Source organism: Heterocephalus glaber, unplaced genomic scaffold, assembly GCF_053883595.1.
Source record: "Heterocephalus glaber isolate CG9 unplaced genomic scaffold, H.glaber_assembly_v1.0 deba00001504, whole genome shotgun sequence".
NCBI classification, from domain to species: Eukaryota; Metazoa; Chordata; class Mammalia; order Rodentia; family Bathyergidae; genus Heterocephalus; species Heterocephalus glaber.
The window spans coordinates 5,127,116-5,146,601 of record NW_028258324.1 but is presented as its reverse complement, the minus strand read 5'-3'; the positions used below and the strand labels follow the sequence as shown (position 1 = coordinate 5,146,601).

At 43.1% G+C, this 19,486-nt stretch overlaps 1 protein-coding gene and 1 pseudogene across 9 annotated transcripts in view; one reads left to right on the top strand and one right to left on the bottom strand.

The window, feature by feature from the left end:
- The window catches only part of Dock3 (dedicator of cytokinesis 3), a 633,495-nt gene that overhangs the window by 14,128 nt on the left and 599,881 nt on the right, over positions 1–19,486 (bottom strand). For all 9 annotated transcript variants that reach the window (XM_004834160.4, XM_087186904.1, XM_087186907.1 and 6 more), the window contains 10 exons: positions 18,709–18,813; positions 9,977–10,118; positions 8,762–8,928; positions 8,548–8,634; positions 7,906–8,085; positions 7,172–7,255; positions 6,935–7,051; positions 4,450–4,571; positions 2,911–3,049; positions 2,237–2,384 (listed from right to left, as the gene is read on the bottom strand). In XM_004834160.4, coding sequence (XP_004834217.2) covers positions 2,237–2,384; positions 2,911–3,049; positions 4,450–4,571; positions 6,935–7,051; positions 7,172–7,255; positions 7,906–8,085; positions 8,548–8,634; positions 8,762–8,928; positions 9,977–10,118; positions 18,709–18,813 — 1,291 coding nt within the window. The remainder of the gene's footprint in view (positions 1–2,236; positions 2,385–2,910; positions 3,050–4,449; positions 4,572–6,934; positions 7,052–7,171; positions 7,256–7,905; positions 8,086–8,547; positions 8,635–8,761; positions 8,929–9,976; positions 10,119–18,708; positions 18,814–19,486) is intronic.
- Positions 15,623–17,712, top strand: LOC106009322 (importin subunit alpha-1 pseudogene; annotated as a pseudogene).

Genomic DNA, 19,486 nt, shown 5'->3' with positions numbered 1-19,486 from the left:
GGGTAATAAAGATCCTTGCAACTTTTGGCTGGGTCTCTTGGAATGCTTGCTTTGGGGAAAATTAGCAGCCATGCTGAGAAACCTAATCCTCTTGGAAAAGTCAAATGTAGCAACACAAGTTGACAGCCCCAGCTTCAGCCATTCCCAGCTGGCAGCCATGTTAGTGAGCAATCTTGAACATCAAGCCCCATTGGACCTTTAAGTGATTCTATCCTATCTCCGACACAGTGAGCCTTATTAACTTACAGAATAGTGAGAGATGATAACTTTTTTAAAAAGCTTTTAAAAAGCTTTAGGTGTGGTTTATTATATAGCTACAGATAACCTAGCCATTTGAAATAAGGAAGGGTTAGTTCCAAACAAGGAAATACTTTCTCTGTAATTCTATTCTGACACTGTGTTCCCTGATGCAAGAGCCAGGCTGTTTCCTCACCGAGTACTCAGTAAAAGGTCCATGACTGAATAAATCAGTAACTAGTTAGCTGGAAGGATAAAGATGGTAACATCTGTAAAGTCAACATTCCTAACAGCAGCCATAGTCTTCAGGCATATCTGAGGAATATCAGAGTGGTACAAAGTTAAAATGTCTTCCTCTGTCTTTATCAACAATCACAACTTTAATATCTCTCTTCATCAGGAATAGCCAGATATAGACAAGATATAGCTGAGCATATATTAAGAGCAATTTCATTTCAGGGTAAACAATAAAACCCAGGCAGAATTACAAAACCCGTTTCTGCAGCTCTAAGCAGAGCATTTACTCAAGGCACTAAATACCAACCTCTATTACAGCATTCATGGCTACTCCTCAGGGTCTCCTTTTTATTCCCAAAGCCATCTTGCAGTATATCTATTTTACAACAGAAATCATTGTTGCTTCTTTATGTTTGCAGCCTTCACATACTGACAAGTCTTTAGCATGTACCACTTTGTTGGCTCATTGTCTTATTTACCATTATGGGTTTGTTTCCAAATACTGAATCCCTTTGTCTGGCTCTCAGTCCATGTTAGGATGGCAACATGAGTGGTAAGTGGGTATGAGACTGAGGACTGGTGAGTATAAAAACCTGTATTCCAAATTCAGCTTTCTGCCCTCTTACTGGGCCTGTGTCCCCATAGGAATAAGGGGTTGGACTGGATATTTCAGGTAGAAATCTGTGACTGCCCTGTTGCAACATTATACTCCTCACCTTCACTTTTCTAAGGCTTTTCTCAGTTGGTCACTGTTATCTTTCAACTATGCCACACTGCTAGGTTCTCTCCATCAGTTCAACTGTGGCCCTCATAGGTTTGTGTGCTTTGGAGAACTCCATTTCTTAATGATTTCCCAAGTGATGAGTTTGTGTATTTTTCTTTGTATTCAAAGTAATGAGAAAAAGAAAAAAGATCTCCTTCCTTTGAACCTGGGAAGCAACACCTAGTGACTGGCTGATGGACTCAGATACTGTTACTATCCTGCACAGCCAACCCTGGGACTCACTAGGCCAGTGGTGGTGAACCTATGGCACACGTGCCACAGTGGGCTGTTTGTATCACTGAAAGCTCTAAAATGTTCATCATCACTGCAGAAGACACTACATACCACAGCTTATTTCCATTTCATCACAAATGTTTTCTATCTGAAAGAGTAGAATCAGTTTTCACTGCAGGAACTGGGATCACAATGTGGAAAACATAGTGGCTCTCAGAGGACAATATTTATTCAATTGAATAAGATATCAAGCAATAATTGGCAAAGGAAATAGGTTTTTACAGCGTTATGTCCCCTGATTAAGCCTTTCCCAACTGAAGTCTTTTTGGTTGTTGTTATTGTTTTAGAATAACATTTTCCAGGGTCAATTTTAGCCTTTAAATTTATTTTCATATTTTGTCATCATGCTTGATTCCTTAGGACAAAAATAGCTCATTTTTGCCTTGACTTTACTCTTTATTCTTGCAAACATTTCAGTGGGAAAGGATTGAGCTTTCTCCTAAGCTGTGTCCTCTTACTAAGGTAGAGATGCAGTGCTAGCTACCTAGTAGTAGCACAGCAGTGACTACTGCCAGAGCAGGGTCTACAGTCAGCCAGAGAGAGGTGTGTGAAGGCAGAAACTCTCGAATCCTTGGTGGTGAAAGCACAAATGACCATTCTGTATGTCACAGGCCATTCTCAAACACAGCCACAGATGAAAGGAGAATGAGTGGGGTTCACAAAGCCCTCTTGTCCCTTCTGCAGGCAGTACCCTGACATCCTTACCTCTGGCACTGGAAGGGGCAGAGGTAATCATCTGAGATGGTGCTGAGTGAGTAGAACTCAGGCTGGAGGAAGAAGGACTTGCCTGGGACGAGGACAGAACAGAGACGTTGGTGACTGAGCCCTGGTACCTGAGGTTGGGATACGCGAGCTGGAAAGGGAGAAAAATCAGTATGATAGACTTCTGAATGGCCAGGACTATAGGGCTGACATAGAGTTGGCTTCTTCATACCCTGAGGTGACCAGACCCAGTGTATGATGCTGTAACTCTGGACACTGACAGAAGCCAGGATGATGGCCAGCACTAGGGACTACCCATACCACCCACAGAGAGCAGGGCTATTGAACTGGTCCTTTTATGGTGCCCATAGAGGAAGCAGGATGAGGCTGTTACATATAAATGCCAAGCAGGAGAGTAATCTGGCAGAGGATCTTTCCCACGGGATCTTTAGGAGGAGCTAGGACTGAAGCTAGATTTCCTTCTTGGGAAATAAGGCCTAGGAACTGAGACTTGGAATAGTATATGGAAAGAAGGCAGCTTTACTAGCTCTGGAGAAGGGAATTCAGGAACTAGAGAGCTAGGCAGACTTGTCAGCTCTCAGACCAAACTCTCCAATAGAAAGGCGAGTCCTCTAGGCATGGTACCCTGAGCATTTTCCTTGGGACAGCTCTGGTACCTGCATGTGATGGTACAGGTCCTCAGGAGCCTCGCCCATGGAGCTGTCTCCCATCATCACCATGTTTCCTGCTTCACTAGATGCATGTGAAGACAGAGAAGATGACGAATGGCGGCCTGTGCCCATCAAGTTCATGGGGCTGTGAGCAAAAGTGGGAAATAGGGAGGAATCAGGCCATGGCTAAGAAAGCACACTGAGTGGTAGTGGCAGTAGAGGAATGTGTAAAATGGTCATTCCAAGCCTTGGCCACCACTGGTTTGGAGGGTTCCATAGACAATATTCCTATCTACTGGAGCATGGAGCAGTCCAGAGTTCTGCCCTGCTGCTTAGGAGCCCTTTGTTGGGGAAGCACCACAGTGTGCTGGCATAGCCTCTACCTAGAGTTAAATGACTTATGACCACTCAATCTGAGGATTTTAAAAGTTTCTCAGAAGGAATAAAGAGAAATATGTGGAGGGAGTCAAGGATTCTGTGTGCTCTTTGCTGTGGGATATTAGTCTGAGCCAGGGCCTACTACTGCCCACACCATGATGGGATTTACTCCTAGGCCAGAGATATCTTCCTGGTATGGGGAAACTACTAAAATACCTGCCTGTGAACTATCCTTGGGCTTTCTTCCACACCTGTGGCCACAGGCTTGCCAACAGCTTTCCTTTATCAATAGCAGGAAGGATTTCATAGATTAGTTCCTTCTCATGTACTGGGTCCTCACCCTGTGCTGGACTACTGCTTACATTAGAAACAAACCTGGCCTTCCTGTCCTAGACTCTTTGAGTATCCTCAGTTGAGCCCAGCAAGGCCAGGAATCCTGAGTTGCCAGTAGTCACACTTTGCTATATTATACCATTATTTTCTTCCTTAAAATCAATTAGCAGCAAAGTGTGCTGGAGCACGCCTGTAGTTTCAGCACTCAGGAGGCTGAGGCAGGAAGATCACCATTAGTTTGAGGTCAGCCTGGGCCACATAGTGACTTGAAGACCAGCCTGAACTATATGGCGAGACCCTGTCTCAAAAACAAAAAAGCAAAACAAAAAAACCAATTGATGATCCTCATTCCCCCTGGGATTAAGTCCAAAGGTCCACATGTACAAGGCCCATTCAGACCTGGTCCTGGCTCTCTTGTGCCCTGGAACCCTGCACCACAGCCACCTGGCTCTCTCCTCTTAGTGCTTACCAGGCTGGCTGGTTCATACCTTGAAGGTTCTGTACATGTTAGTCACTTGCCTAGATCAATCTCATTGCATTACCCTCCTAGTCTCAACTCTTTTCTGCATAGTTAGCTTTGAATTATACTTTAAGACTTACCCAGAGGTCCCCTCATTCTTATTCCTACAAAACCATGTATATTCTGTCCCATAGGACAGTGACTGACTATATACTGAAAGGGGGTCCTATGGCAGGAACTGTGCGGTAGGGCTGTGTGCATGGGTAAGAAGGAATATGAAAACACAAAAGCACTCTCTGGAACTCCTTTCCTCTGATGCTCATCTTTCAGACTTACCTCCCAGTAGGGAACCCTCACTAGCTCTAAGGCAGTACCTGTGCCGGTGGGTCATCTTGATGTTCTCAGGGCTCATGGGGCTGTGGGATGCCAGAACATTTCCCCGTGGGGTGCTGGTGCCTGAACAAGCAGGACTTAGTTTATCCAAACCTGGAAACTCCTGTTGAGAAAGGAAAGCTCATTTATGGCGAGCAAAAAATAAATAATTAAGGAGTAGGAGGGAAAAGCTGGCTGCTAGTTAGAATATAAAAGAAACAAAAAAGTATTATGTATTGTACTGCTGACAGCTTTTGGACAATGACCCCTTAATGACGAACCACCCTTCTAACTCTTCTGGAGCCTAGACCACAGGGCATGGAGCCTTAGCTTGACTTTGTGAAGAAAAGCACATCTGGACTAGGCTGGCTGGTCTGAGCTTATAGGTCTGTGTTAACAGGTTTTTTCACTACAGTTAAGTACAGCGAAGGCTGAGAAAGAGGAGAGGAAGAGTTTATTACCAACTGTCAGTGAGAACATCTTACACAAGGACTGGGGCTGGGTTTTATCGGCTTACTAAATGGCCTACCTCTTAGTGATCTGAGTCATAGACTGCCTGTCATAGTCTATGGGGGAAACAGGAAATAAAGTTCTGATGAGAAACAGCACAATTGTATTTTAGCTTAATTAAATTCTTAGTAAGTATGTAGACTTCTTGCCAGAAACTTCTAATCTCAACCCCTCCTGAGTAACATCATATCGGTTTGTGTTCCTGTTTATAACTCTGAGAGAACAAAGTAACAAAGTAACAAAGAAACTTTCCAGGTTTCAAGTCCTTCATGATCTATGGTGAACAGAGCCCCTAAGTCCATTAGAGATGTTTCAGCCCTTTGTCTCTTCTTTCAAAGCACGCTCAGGGCTGAAATGTGCTTCTGCAGCCCTAGTGGATAGCTCCACACAAACACACTGGGGACCTTGACGTGTACTGGCAAGCATTCTGTGCTTTTTGCTACAGTGACCTAACTGTCTATGTGGCAGAGAATTTCCCTCGTGGCCAGCTTCCAGCTTCAAAGAACCACCTGCTATGCCAGGGAAGTCTGCACACTGCAGAGACCAGCCAAACCGGGAGGAGACACAGTGTAATGAGAAGTGATGAAATGCTCATCAGATTCAGTGACTACTCAAGTTCTTTACTAAGTGGACACCCCAATTTTAAGGGAGAAACATTCTCTGCATGTTCTACCTTGAAACACCACAGGATAATCCTAAGAGGAAGGAAAAATTTAGGCTCTACAGGCTTTCTTTTGGAAAGGGTGTCACCTCTCAAACTATTACAAACTTTTTCTTCCGCTTTTTACTTTTCACGCTGTTCAAACTTGTTCTGGAACAGGCTTATAGCTACATTGGGAGCTTGAAGGGGCTGAGATGACCACAACTTATAACCACCAAGAACAAAGCAAGTCTGCTGTCAGCTGGTCAGTTCCACTGAGTCTGGATAGTCCAACTTCCCCCAGGGCCTCTGAAGCCAGGGGTCATCCCTAAAGAGGAATTTCTTCTCCATAACATCTTGATCCAGAATCTAATAGCTCTTCTCCCTTACCTTCCTATTACTTCTACCTAGTACTCCTAGGTAACAGAAGAGAGTTTTGCTTGAGAGCCAGGTATCAGTAGGTAACTGGGCTCATATCCCTTGAGATGTGGGAATCAGCCTGTTTAGCAGGGAGGTTTCTCTAGAAATTATTTGGAGTCAGTCCCATGGTTGAAAATGGGGTGATGGTATGTGAATAGGAGATTCAGAGCCACCTGAATCCTATCTTTATTCAGTCAACGTTCTCTGTAGGACCCTGCCAAAGAAAACTAGTTCTGAAAGACAGGTCTTTTCTGTGTGTATAAGTCCATGGTCCAAACGCTACTGGAGGCCAAAGAGTCAGGCCAGAGTGGAGACCTTCTGGAGCCTGATCTAGCCCTAGAACCTATCTGATATTTTAAGAGGAGCTGGCATGAAAGTGCCAAAGGGTTTTTCAGATGTGAGCCTGGGTCACTAGACAATCATGGAGAAAGTTATGGTGGGGGAAAGAGGGGAAGAAAGAAGGGAGTTAGAGAAGAAAGAAAGAGGGATATAGGGAGGGGGAAAATGAAGATGGGGAAGGAGAGAGAAGAAAGGAGATGGGTAACTGGCCCAGGCCATACTTAAACTCTTCAGGTTCTTGGGATGAAAACATCTCTAAAGACATCCCTACATGTAGGGGATATACTTTAGTTCCTTTCCTCTGCATAAGAAAACCTCTATCCATTAGCATAGTGCCCTGAAAAATGTTCTTTGCCCTTGAATCTGACTCCTTTGGGAGCAAGTAAATTAACGAGAGAACCCTCAGCATCCTTGCCCTGGATATAGCACTGATCCCCTGCCTCCTGCCACTCTGTGATGGAGACAGCTTCTCTTTCTCACCACTCCTCCCTCCAACTTTTCCTTGGGTTGTGGTACAGATCTGGAGGATGTGGCACCGGTTTCTACTGCAGCTAGGGACAGGTCAGGGATCAGCTTACGTGGTAGAGACTGGCCCGCATCATCTGGAATTGATCAATCAGCTTCTTGTGCAGAGGCCGCATTTCTGGATGCACAAACTTCTCATGAACTGCTAGCCCGACTCCAAGGATATGGACCTATTGAGGGTGCCAAACAAAGCCTCTAGGTTAAGTAGAGAGCAGCTCCTGAGATCTGTAGCCATCTTACCATGTGGTCTTTCCTGATACCTGAGGACCCCTAAGCCCTGCAAGCCATACCTGCTCCTGCATGAGCTCCTTGAGTTGGGTGATCTTCTCAGAATCTCCCGGGTGCTTGGTGATATAATCTTTATCAAAGAAGGCCTATGAGGGGAAAGGTCAGGTTAGGAAGACTCTTCCCAGGATTACTGCTTAGGTGGGGCCTCAGAAGCCTGAGTCCAAAGGTACCCCTAAAAGGCAGCTAGGGTGTCTCACAGGTGTATGTACCAGCACCTCTAGTCTAGTCTATTAGAACCTCTGGCAATCACAGATGTGTTTCTGTGCCTGGGAAGGACTAGAGGTGGCCAAGTCACTTGAACTGAAAGCTAGCCCCAATCCTTCATAAAGCCTGCGTGGCCTGAGTAGTATAGGTAGAACTAGTGGCCTAGAAGTGGGGGGTAGTCTTTTAGTCAGCCCACAATTCACTTTTTATGAAGGGTTGGCCCTCCAGGACTCCCCTCAGAGGACATTTAACATCCTGTCATAAAGAAGGACTGGCCAGGAGCTTAAGATCTCATCCAAGAAGTTACCTTAGGCAGGAAAAGCTAGCTGGGAAGGCTTCCCAAGGAGGCTGTAATCTCTCTCTCTTTTTTTTTTTTTACTTGGGATTGAACTCAGGACCTTGTGCTTGCAAAGCAGGTGACGGAACCACTGAACTAAATTCCCGGCTCCAGAAGGCTGTAATCTCAAGGAGACTGTAAACCACCTTCCCAGCCAAGCTGCCCGTGTAGATTTGGTTTGAGGCCTCAGCTCACCTCCTGGTAGCGTGCAATGCCTCCATTGACAGCTGCATCAATCACGCCATTCAGGCACATGCTGAGCAGGTTGATGTTTCCATGCACCTGCTTGTGTTGATACTGGCTGATAAGGGCCCGAAGCTCCTGGTTCTTATTCTCAACTACTTGGATGGCATTCTCCAAAGGGCTCACCTCCACCTATGGGCACAGAGCAGACAGTGTCCTCCCAGGAATGATGATAATCTCTCATCGCTTTCCAGAAAGCAGGGATCTATGACTTGCGATGAGTCCCCTTCCTTGCTCTTGTGGACTTGGTACTCCCTGGGCCTTTTACTACTTTTCTGGTTTATAGGCCCTTGAAAGAACAGCAATAGGAAAGAACAGTACTTCTGAAACCAGAGAGCTCTGGCTTCCTGAACCTCAGAGAATGGTTTTTTCCTTTGCAAATTGGTAGTTAAAGATACCTGCTCCCTAGGGTTGCTGAGTAGTTTAGAGGAGAGAAGGTACACAAAGCTCCCAGTACAGGATTGACCTGGGGGAGCTGAGGACAGGCAGGTGGCCAGAATTTTTTCCTTCTTCAGTCAGTCCTTAGAGAAAGCTCCCCAGAGCCATGGGTTGAGGGAGCAGGTGAAGCTCAGCCCCATCTGAGGCATATCTCACCAGTTCCCTCCTCTCCACCTCGAACCACCGAGAGATGCCAGGCAAGCTGTGAGTCAGGGTTAGTGTAGTGCGCTCAATCCACAGGCTCTGCAGGGAGGGCACAGGCAGGTACAGGCAGTTAGTCAGGTTTTGGCTCACTCTGCCTACCTGAGCGGTGCAACAGTAGTGAGTTCCCAAGAAAGTGGGGGTTCGCCCGTTTTCTAGATTTGTTCACCTTGAATTCATTCTCCTTGTCCTTGGGGCCTTTGTGAAAAGGTCTGTCATACCGGAACTTCCTTATATTGTTGACACGATAGAAGCTCTTGACACGATCTGGGACCCTATCCATCTGCAGAACATCCACATAATCTGGAATAGGTGTCACTGCATAGATCTGCAAGTCTGGATGTGAAGTGAAGGAGAAATCCAGACTTGCCAAAGAGACAGACCTGAGTGGATGACCCATATCATTTCAAATGAGAGAAACACACAATACCCCTTGTTCCCTACTGGCAGTGGTAGTGGAGGCAGAATCATTTCAAGGGACAGATAAAGTCCAAGCACAGTTAGACAAATTTATCTGCCCCTTGTTCCTTTCTGCTCCAGAACAGTCTCTTGGGTACTTGGCCAAGGTGAGACAGCTACAACTAAGTGTCCTCTGATGTCCCTTTAAGAAAGATGGGAAAAGAGTCAGGATAATACAATGCTTACCACCCCACAGGAGTGAGAGAAGGTTGCCTACCTTCTCTGGCTTACTCATTATAGGTAAACAATTTATTATAAAACAAGCTTTCAATAATATACAGCAGTATCTGAAGTCTTTGTGGAAAGAAAATAGATGGGAGTCTGCTTGACCTCACTTCTCTGGAATAAGTTTGGCACAGTCATGGCAACTGTCATGTGGTTTCCAAGGAAGCTGTGTGAAGGAGATGGTGAGGGACAGGCCAGTATTTGCACCAAAAAGTGCAACCAAACAATAGGACTATTCCTCCCCATCCCGCATCCCTGGTTCTCTCCCGCAGTCTACCTGACAAAGACTAGGGACAGTAACAACGCACAGGGAAGTAGAACAGGGTACGCCACAGTCAGATGGTATCCCTGTGACAGAGTCCTAATAGGACCCCAGTTACCACCTTGCACAATGATTGCTCCTGGCTGCTTGGCAAGCCCCTCACAGGGCAGAGTGAGGGCTAAGCTGCTGGTATCAGCCAGTCAGAAAAACATCCCCTGAGGGACCACTTATAAGGCTAAGGCATGCCATTGCCTCCTCTGTGAGGCATCAGTGCCTTGTTAAGTGTGGGCTTGGTGCTGAGGACACATTCAGGTTTAGGACTATGGGTAACCCATATAAGGCTGGAAGGCCAACCAAATGGTAGAGGGGAAGCTGACTAGGTGGAACTCACCCCTTGGGACCCTAGCCCTCCTCCCCGCTACCAGTGTCAAAAGATACACTGGGCATCGCACTGAAGGATGGCATCGTCAGGATGGTTGGGATGCTGCATGGCGACAGCCTGTGGGAACTCGCTGAGCATCCTTTGCTGGAAGGCCTCTAGCCTCTCATAGTCATGACCACGGCACACATATTCTTTGTTCTGCCAAAAACATAAGATCATGAGATCATTATATCACATAAACTAGGAGCCTCCTCTGTACCAGGTCCTGGGGCAAGCACAGGGCACAACACTCAGTCTCTGCATTAAGAGAAGACAGTTAAGGAGGGAAAGGGACATTCAATGAAGGGAGAATTGTACTGTGGTGTCGCAGCCCTGGAGATAGGCTACAAATAGTATACATAGCTGAAAAGAAGGAGTACGAGGATAACGAGTGGGAGGGTGGCTAAAGAGGCCAGCAAGTGTATGTCAAAAAGTCACCACTATTGGTGCCATCAAATAATTTTAAATGGGCAGGTGATCAGGTATGTGCTTTCAAAAGGAGAAATGGTCTAAACATTGTCCAGTGACCACTAGGTATTCAATAATTGTTTATGGCACTGATAAACCTCTTGGGTACCAATTTCCTTTGCAAACATGTCAGCAAAGCAAATCGACATCATTCAAACTACACATTTCTTTCTTTTTTTTTTTTTTTGATACCAGGGATCGACCTCAGGTCCTTGTGCTTGTGCAGCAGGCAACGGAACTACTGAGCTAAATCCCTGGCCCAAAACTACACATTTCTTAAAACATTATGTCATATCATATCTGATTTAGGCTAAGTCTAATTTTTTCTTCTTGTAGCTGAGGTCTCCTTGTGAGCAAGATAACCCCAGCCCTACTGCTCTGCTTACCTTATAGCTGGTCATGATTGGGTGACTAGAGGAAGTCTGAAACCTGCTGATACACTATCTGCTCATCCAGCTATCTCACCAGACTCTTTTCAATAAATGATGTCAGGCACTTAGGAGTCCTCTTTGTTACATCTTGAGAGGTAGAGGCAGGGGCAGGGGCAGAGGGAGACAGAAAGAGAGAGTGAGAGAGGGAGGAAGGGAGGGAAGGAGAGAGGAGGAGAAGAAAGAGGAGAACGAAGAGTAGGAGGAGGGAGGGAGAGACAAAGAGAGATTCTACGAGGCTAGCCATATGATTCCTGAGTTGGGGCTGATCACAGGCCAGGCCTTAGAACATCTCAACTTTCTCAGAGTAGGATTTTTGCCTCCTTTCTACTTACTTTCTTACTATAAGAAAACTCAGCTAAGGCTGGGCCATGTGTCTGGATGAATTAGAATGGAAGGGTAACATCAGAAGGGAAGTCAAGTTCAGGAGGAGCAGGCTGGCAAGATGGGTAGACATTTCTAAGTCTCTTGGTTGATAAACAAAATGGGCAAAGAAAATATAGTTTGTCACTCAGGATCCTCACAGTATTGGCTCCAGGATGCCCTTGTGCATACCAAAATCCACAGATATTCAAGTTCCTTATATAAAATGGTATATTTTCATATAACACACATACATCCTTCCTGTATACTTTAAATCATTTCTAGGTTACTTGCAATCCCTAATACTATAAATAGTTGTTATACTACATTGTTTAGGGAATGATAAAAAATAAATCTGTACATGTTCAGATGCATTTTTTCACCTATGATTGATTCAATCCACAGATGTGGAACTCATGGATATAGTGGACTGATTGTACTTGTGAAGAACTGACATCTTGTTTTAAAAAAATTTTTAGTGTTGGGGATTGAATCCAGGACCTTGCACATGGTCCTTGCACATGCAAGCACTCTACCATTAGCTACACCCCCAAAACAAGAACTGATTTTTTCATCTTCACTCACATACATATATTCCTCACTAGTGTCTGTTCATGAATCAAATGAAGAGAAACAGGAATCCCCCCCACCCCAAAAGGAGGAATGGGTGTTGTCTTGTCTCCTTGTGTACTAGTCAATAACCAAATGTGTGAGGCAAGGAAGGCAGATGGTCCACAGAAACCAAGCTGACAGAGCTAAAGTAATAGTGTGTTCAGGGGTGGTGAGGGAAGCCTTATGAGATAGGCCCAGCAAGAGAAAGACAGAGCACTGACCTTCAGGTTGATTGATGGCCTCATGTATGCCTGGGCAAGAAATCCCAACATCTCACAAAAGATAGATTTGACTGTCACTACTTTGCACTACATCTGTGCCATCTATAAGACAAACAGCTTCCATCACTTGGACTTATTCCATTTGCCACAGATGAACTGAGCAGCTGGGAAAGCAGCATGAGGCTACGGCAGTGAAATTTGTGTGAATCATAGCTCACAGAGACTGCTCTTTGGGTGGAGATGGGAATGAACTGACAGGTAACATTTTCTAATACTCTTTGTTTTTCTTTCGTTACTGGAGCCTCTTAAACCACATCTGAACATTCAGACTGTTACTTGCAAGCATGATTCAGATGGAAGATTTAGGTGCAGGTTCCATGCCAGGTCTTTTCTTTTTTCTTTCTTTATATATCCTTTTATTTTATTTTTAAAAATTAATTTTATTGGTACATTTTATTGGTACATTTTTGGTATACAATTTGTTTACATTTATCTTTGGGTGTTTGTACCTGTACATGATGTATGTTGGTTCTCATTTTCTCCCCCTTACCTGTGGACCCTTCACCCCCTCCGCCCTTGCCTATTTACATAGATTTCATTTCCATTTTTTTTTCTTTTCTCATAGTTTTTCCTTCCCCTCTTTTCCTTTCCCCATCCCCTCCCTTCACTCCTTCATCTTTGGACTTTTTTTCCTATTTCAAATTATCAATTATTCATTTTAATCATTTTAACCCTTGTTTACACTATCAGTTTCTCACACTAGTGAAACTATTCGGTATTTACACATGTGTGTCCTATTTATTTCACTTAAGAGTATGGCCTTGATATGCATCCATGTAGCTATAAATGTCTCTAGTTTTTCGTTCTTTATGGCTGAGTAGTACTCCATTTTATAAAAAAACCACATTTTCTTTATCCAGTCTCCAGCTGATGGGCATTTGGGCTGTTTCCAAGTTTTAGCTATTACAAACTGAGCTGCTATGAACATGGGTGCACATATATCACTGTGGTATGATTCTTTTAATTCTTTGGGGAAGATCCCCAGCCGTGGAATAGCGGGGTCAAATGGGACTTCCAGTCCTAGTTCTTTGAAGTATCTCCATACTGATTTCCACAGTGCTTGCACAAGTCTACACTCCCACCAGCAGTGGAGCAGGGTTCCTCTTTCCCCACAGCCCCGCCAGCATTTGTTATTGGTTGATTTCATGATAGCAGCCATTCTTTCTGGAGTGAAGTGGAATCTCAGCATTGTTTTCATTTGCATCTCTCGAATGACCAGTGATGTTGAATATTTTTTCATGTATTTATTTGCTATTTCTACTTCTTTGTCTGAGAAATGTCTGTTCATTTCAGATGCCCATTTTTGGATTGGATCTTTAAATTTGGGAGGTCTGATCTTTTTAAGTTCTTTATAAATTCTAGATAGTAGACCTTTGTCTGAGGAAGAGAAGGTGAAGATTGTTTTCCCACATTGTGGGTTGTCTCTTCACACTGCTGGTGGTTTCTCTTGCTGTGCAGAAGCTTTTTAATAAGAAGAGATCCCATTTGTTGACTGTTTGTGCTAGTTCACGGCAACTGAGGTTTTGTTCATAAAATCTTTTCCTACACCGATGTCTTCAAGCGTTCTACCTAACCTCTGTTCCAACTGGTTCAGAGTTTCTATTTTAATATTTAGATCTTTAATCCATTTTGATTTTAGTTTAGTGCATGGTGAGAGATATAGGTCTAGTTTTAATCTTTGGCAAGTTGAAGCCCAATTTTTCCAGCACCATTTATTAAAGAGGCTATCTTTCCTCCAGTGAGGGTGTTTGGCTCCTTTATCAAAGATAAGATGGCTGAGTGTGTCTGGCGTTGTTTCTGCATCAGATGCCCATTTTTGAATTGGGTCTTTGAATTTGGGGGGGTCTGATTTTTTTCAATTCTTTATATATTCTAGATAGTAGTCCTTTGTCTGAGGTACAGCTGCTAAAATTTTTTTCCCATACTGTAGGTTGCCTTTTAGCTCTGTTGGTGGTTTCTTTTGCAGTGCAGAAGCTTTTTAATAAGATGAGATCCCAGTTGCTGATTCTTTCTGCTAGTTCCAGTGCTGCTGACGTTTTGTTCATGAAGTCTTTTCCCATGCCAATGTCTTCAAGAGGTCTACCTAACTTATCTTCCAGCAAGTTTAGTGTTTCTGTCTTAATATTTAGATCTTTAATCCACTTTGATCTTAGTTTAGTGCATGGTGATAGACATGGGTGTAGTTTTATTCTTTGGCAGGTTGAGATCCAGTTTTTCCAACACCATTTATTAAATAGGCTATCTTTCCTCCAATGATGGTGGTTGGCTCCTTTGTCAAAGATGAGGTGGCTGGGCATGTCTGGAGTTGTTTCTGGATCTTCTAATCTATTCCACTGATCCTCAGGTCTCTTCCTTTTCCAGTACCATGCTGATTTTATCACAGTAGCTTTATAGTATAGTTTCAAGTTGGGGATTGTGATACCCCCAGCCATGTCTCTGTTGCTTAGAATTGCTTTAGCTATTCTAGCTCTCTTATGGTTCCAAATGAATTTTTGGATTGTTTTCTCTAGTTCTGTGAAGTACACTGTTGGAATTTCAATTGGCATTGCATTGAATTTATATAGTAGTTTTGGAAGTATGTCATGCCAGGTCTTTTCTACTTGTCAGAAAGTTTCAAGATCTCTGAGATATAAATGTGCCCTGCAACACATACATGAGACGGTGGGAGCCAAGGTAAACCATGACAGAGAATTCTTGTTTGGCTGGGACAGAAATTAGATGCCAGGGACCAATTCTGTAATATTCAAACTGATGAGGTTCTAGAGGAAAATTTGGTTTATGATGTTCAAATTGTAAATCTATACAAGGATAATAAAATGACAATAAATCATATTTTTCAAAGATGAAATAAGAAAGAAGTTATAAGGCCAGACTCATTAGTCTGTCAAAGAGCTTTCTGGAGATGGTGCTGATTTCTAAATTTTGTATAATCCCTTTTACCTTTTTTGTTGACCTCCATGACCATTGCTGCTATATGATCTATGCTGATGAGAGCAGCAAATTTTCCCCTTCTAAAATGCTTGGACTAGATAAAGGAGGCCTAGTCCTCCTAAGGAACTCTCTACTCATCCCTATTCTGCTGCTAGGAACACTCCTGTGCAATAGTTAGAGCCTTCCTGGGTATCATAATCAGGTACAGTAAACTTGTTGTCCTTGTAGTATGACCTGTTCCCATAAAGATCATTTTTTCTTTTAACCTAGAATGATTACTACCCAGAAAAGTGTGACTTGACCTGATTTCCATCTGAAATGCGTTTATCCTGGACTCTGCTGCTAGTTTTTTTTTTTTTTCTTTTATAAAGGGAGCCAGTAGTGCCAGGTGACCTTGATGTAATACTGTTGCAATACCAAGCTTGCTATTACTCACTGGCTAAAGCAGTTTTTCCAATAAGATGGAATCCCAAATATACCAAAGTAATCCCGTGAGCTTTTCCAGCTGCTTGCTGAGATTTGTGGGACATTAACTTTTAGTAAGATATTGGAATGAAGGATAATCAGAGGTAGTGTTATGTCTCAAGTGTATTCCAGGGCTCATTTATAAGGACACTTACTTCACCTACTTCATCTGAGAATATAAATTTCTTTAGGATATAACCTATAGGCCCAAGGTGACTACTCCTAAAACCTATGGGTTGTGTTGAATAAATAAGAAAATTGCACCCTGTTTTGGGGCTGAGCCACTGTGGATAACCAATTGAGGGTAACCAATTTGCAGCTTGTAAGCCTTGCACCACCTCCTGTGGAAACAGGCATTCCCTGTACAGCTTTTTGTCTTTGCTTCATACCCATGCTCGCCAATGAGAATGCGTGCTAATTCAGCAACTGTTTGTCTTCATAGATTTGAGAACAAGGGGAAGACAGGATGGATATGAAGTGGCACTGAGTACAAGTTAATGTAGAACTAAGGAAAGCTAAGAAGGATGGCTAGATGCTGAAAAAGAGAAATGGAAGCTTGTTTCCAGATGATGCCATTTCTCCAATGGGAGGAAAACTGCAACAACTAGGGCACTGTAAATTGATCTCTACATGACATCCTCAAAGGCATAAATAGCTTTGGAAAGCAAGCTTCAAACTACTTAAGATGCTAGAAAACTGCTTTCTAGGGGAAAAACAGCTCTTGATCGATAACATAATCCAAGCTGGCTGATTCCAAAACTTGTGTCCTTTGGCAGAACTGACTGTAGTCCCATTCCATTTGAATCTGCTCCTGTGCCCACTAACATTGCTTCTGGGACATCAGCACGGACCAAAGCTGTGGTGGATGAGGTAGTATCCCAGGATTCCTTTCTCTGTCAGGATCTTCCCATGCTCACATCAGTAAACAAGCTACATGGGCTCTTGCAGGTGATAATTCTGTTTTCTGGTATTTTGTTATCAACCATGGATGGTGAAGCTGACCCACTGTTGGTTCTTCTTGCAGTTGGTGACATGTCATCTTTAGAATGTGGTTACAGTTCTGGACACTTTCAAACCTCTATCTCAAGAATCCTGCACCTTCATTAGATGCTGTTGAGTAATTCTTCCTACTTGAGTTTGTCTCCTGCATCACCATGATCCAGAAGCATTAGCAGCTTGGCTGTTTCCTACCTTACAGGTGGTCCACATAAACACAGTGAAATGACTGTGAAAAAAAGTTGTGCCCTAAGTTGTGAAGCTTCTAGGACCTATTCAATTGCGAATTGTGATTTCCACATTAAGAACCATAGGGAATTATCGTCACTGGAACAAATGAACAGACTCAAGTTGTATTAGATGCAAGAGCACTTGCCATATTTCCCAGTCTGCTAACCTCAAAACTAATACTATTCAGGGTCTGCAATTTAGCTCAGTGGTCCCGCCGCCTGCCTCACAAGCACAAGGTCCCAAGTTTGATCCCTGGTATAACAAAACAAAACAAAACAAAACAAAACAAAACAACTAATATTATTCAGAAGGAAACTACACGGACAATGTCAAACACCACAGCAAGCTAGCTGTCAGGACCAGATACAACAAACAGGTGATGAGTCATGGATGAGTTCTACTCCTCATCTGCATTCTCTTTAAGATAGACTTTAAGACACAAAAGGAAACCATATAGGCTGTGACCAACTATGTAAGTGGTGAAACATTTTCACAGATTGTGTATCTTATTCATTGTGGCATAACAGAACTGCTGATGAACCTCTTAAATGCAAAAGATACCAAAATTATCCTGGTTATTCTAGAGGCCATTTCAGTTATCTTTCAGCCTGCTGAGAAACTTGGTGAAAGTGAGGAACTTAATACAATGATTGAAGAATATAGAGGCTGGCTAAAAATTGAAGCTCTACAAAACCATAAAAATGAGTCAGTGTAGGGCCAGGGATTTAGCTCAGTGGTTCTGCCGCCTGCCTCACAAGCACAAGGTCCCAAGTTCGATCCCCAGTACAAAAAAACAAAAAACAAAAAACAAAAAAGAGTGTACAAGGCTTCATTAAGCTTAAGAAGTATTTCTTTGTAGAGGAAGAGAAAGATCAAATGTGCTGGAAACAACCTTTGAAGGCCATACCTTCCAAGTTCAGGATAGGACTTCCTGGGACCTTAAACTTTTTTTTTTTTCCCTTGGTTCTAGGGGTTAAACTCAGGACCTTGCACTTGTGAGGCAGGTGCGGCACCACTGAGCTAAATCCCTGGCCTCTAATTTTTAGATTGTATAGCTGAAGTATAAAGGTAAAGTCATTTGTTGTGCTGTATATGTTCAATATAAATTTGTCTCTTTCTCTATTAAGAACTCTTTAAATGTGGCTCGCTGTAATCCTTTCGTTTTTCTTTTTCTGTAGTACTTTTTAAAACAAATCTATACTTTAACAGTTCCAAGTTGTCTTTTGAATGGGTTTATTTCACTGTGGAATTTCATATCTTGCAGCTGTAAATAAAGATTAAATCCCATACATTTTATTTCAAAAAAGAAAAATATCACAATGGCTCAAATGCAGCCATTCCTCCCATTATGTTTATATTCAAGCTCAGCCTTCTGGGAAATGATGGAGAGAAATGCCTATGGTTGTTCTGGGTCAGAGAACTGGCTGCCTAGAACAGGATTTCCATAGCTAAACTTAGTGTTTGGCAGCTTCTTCAGGGCTCTAGGAGCCATATATACTTGGTTCTTTCAAACCAAGAGTTCTCTATTCTGGTCTTACGAGCTTTAGTGGCTCCATGAAGGAAAACCACCACCTTAGATGATAAACACCAAGAAGGAAGTTGATTGTTGAGGTCAGGGATATACTTGTACAGTAGGCTGAGAAGCGACAGATGGATATTTTAGGCACTGGTGGTAAAAGTTGTAAGGCATCTGGGTACGTTATTAGATCCTGGCCACTTCCTGAAGGAACGTGGTAGACTTGGTAGGAAAACTACCCTCACATATTCTTGATAGCTACAGAATAATACAGCAGACAGTTGAGGTTACAGTTGAGGTTAGTAGCCAGGCCAGTCAAATAAACCCAAATGCCTTCTGTTAAATCATTCCTTGACAAAGAAGTATTCAGCAGAATAAACAAAAAGGAAAAAGTAAGGTTTTAAGTGAATTATATGTATATTATATGTAAGTTTTTGTGACCACCCGAATAGACTCACCCGAAGGAAGAAAGGAAACTTCCTGCCATAGAAGCCAACTCGAAAGAACTCAGGTTCCAGGCGTTGTTGCTCCATGATGTTGTCATAGTAGCTGGCTTCCATTTTCTGTGAACAAGAAAGGTAACTGCCTTCAGGTTGGCTTGGCTGTTGCTGGTCCAAAGCAAGTTTTCCTGGGCCCAACTGGACACTGTCTTCTGGAAAAGGATTCATGGCAACTCAATCTAGGTAAGAAGGAAGTGAGCCCCTACCCATGAATAGCCTCTCTTCAGGGAGCTGCATCATGGAAGAAGAAGCCCTCCTTCTCCATTACCATCTGATGGTGGGATGAGGACAGGCCTACCCACTGCAGTCCTGTGAGGATACTCTGAATGTCCTCCTAGGGCATGGACCCACCTCTTTAGAAATCTGGGTTTCCTGTACTCAAGGGGCATACATTTTAACATGGATCTTTTTCTTCCCAGGGATTATGACTTTGACTGATACTCATTATTACTAGTTAACCCTTGACTAGGGTCGCTTATTGCTGGCTATCGACAATTCTCAATATCATTTCATATCAGTTTGATTGCATCCACTCTTGCTCATCTATCCTCTGATTAAAGATGCTAACAACCACAGTGAAGAGGGCTCAGTTTCCAGTATCACTCGTAACAGTTCAAATTTAAGACATTTTAAACTTGAAAAGTTATTATCTATGATGTTTAGCATTACCAAAATTAGTAAGGTTTTTAGTTTTGGCTGACTTGGCTTCATACTTACAAAAAAACTGACTGAAGCT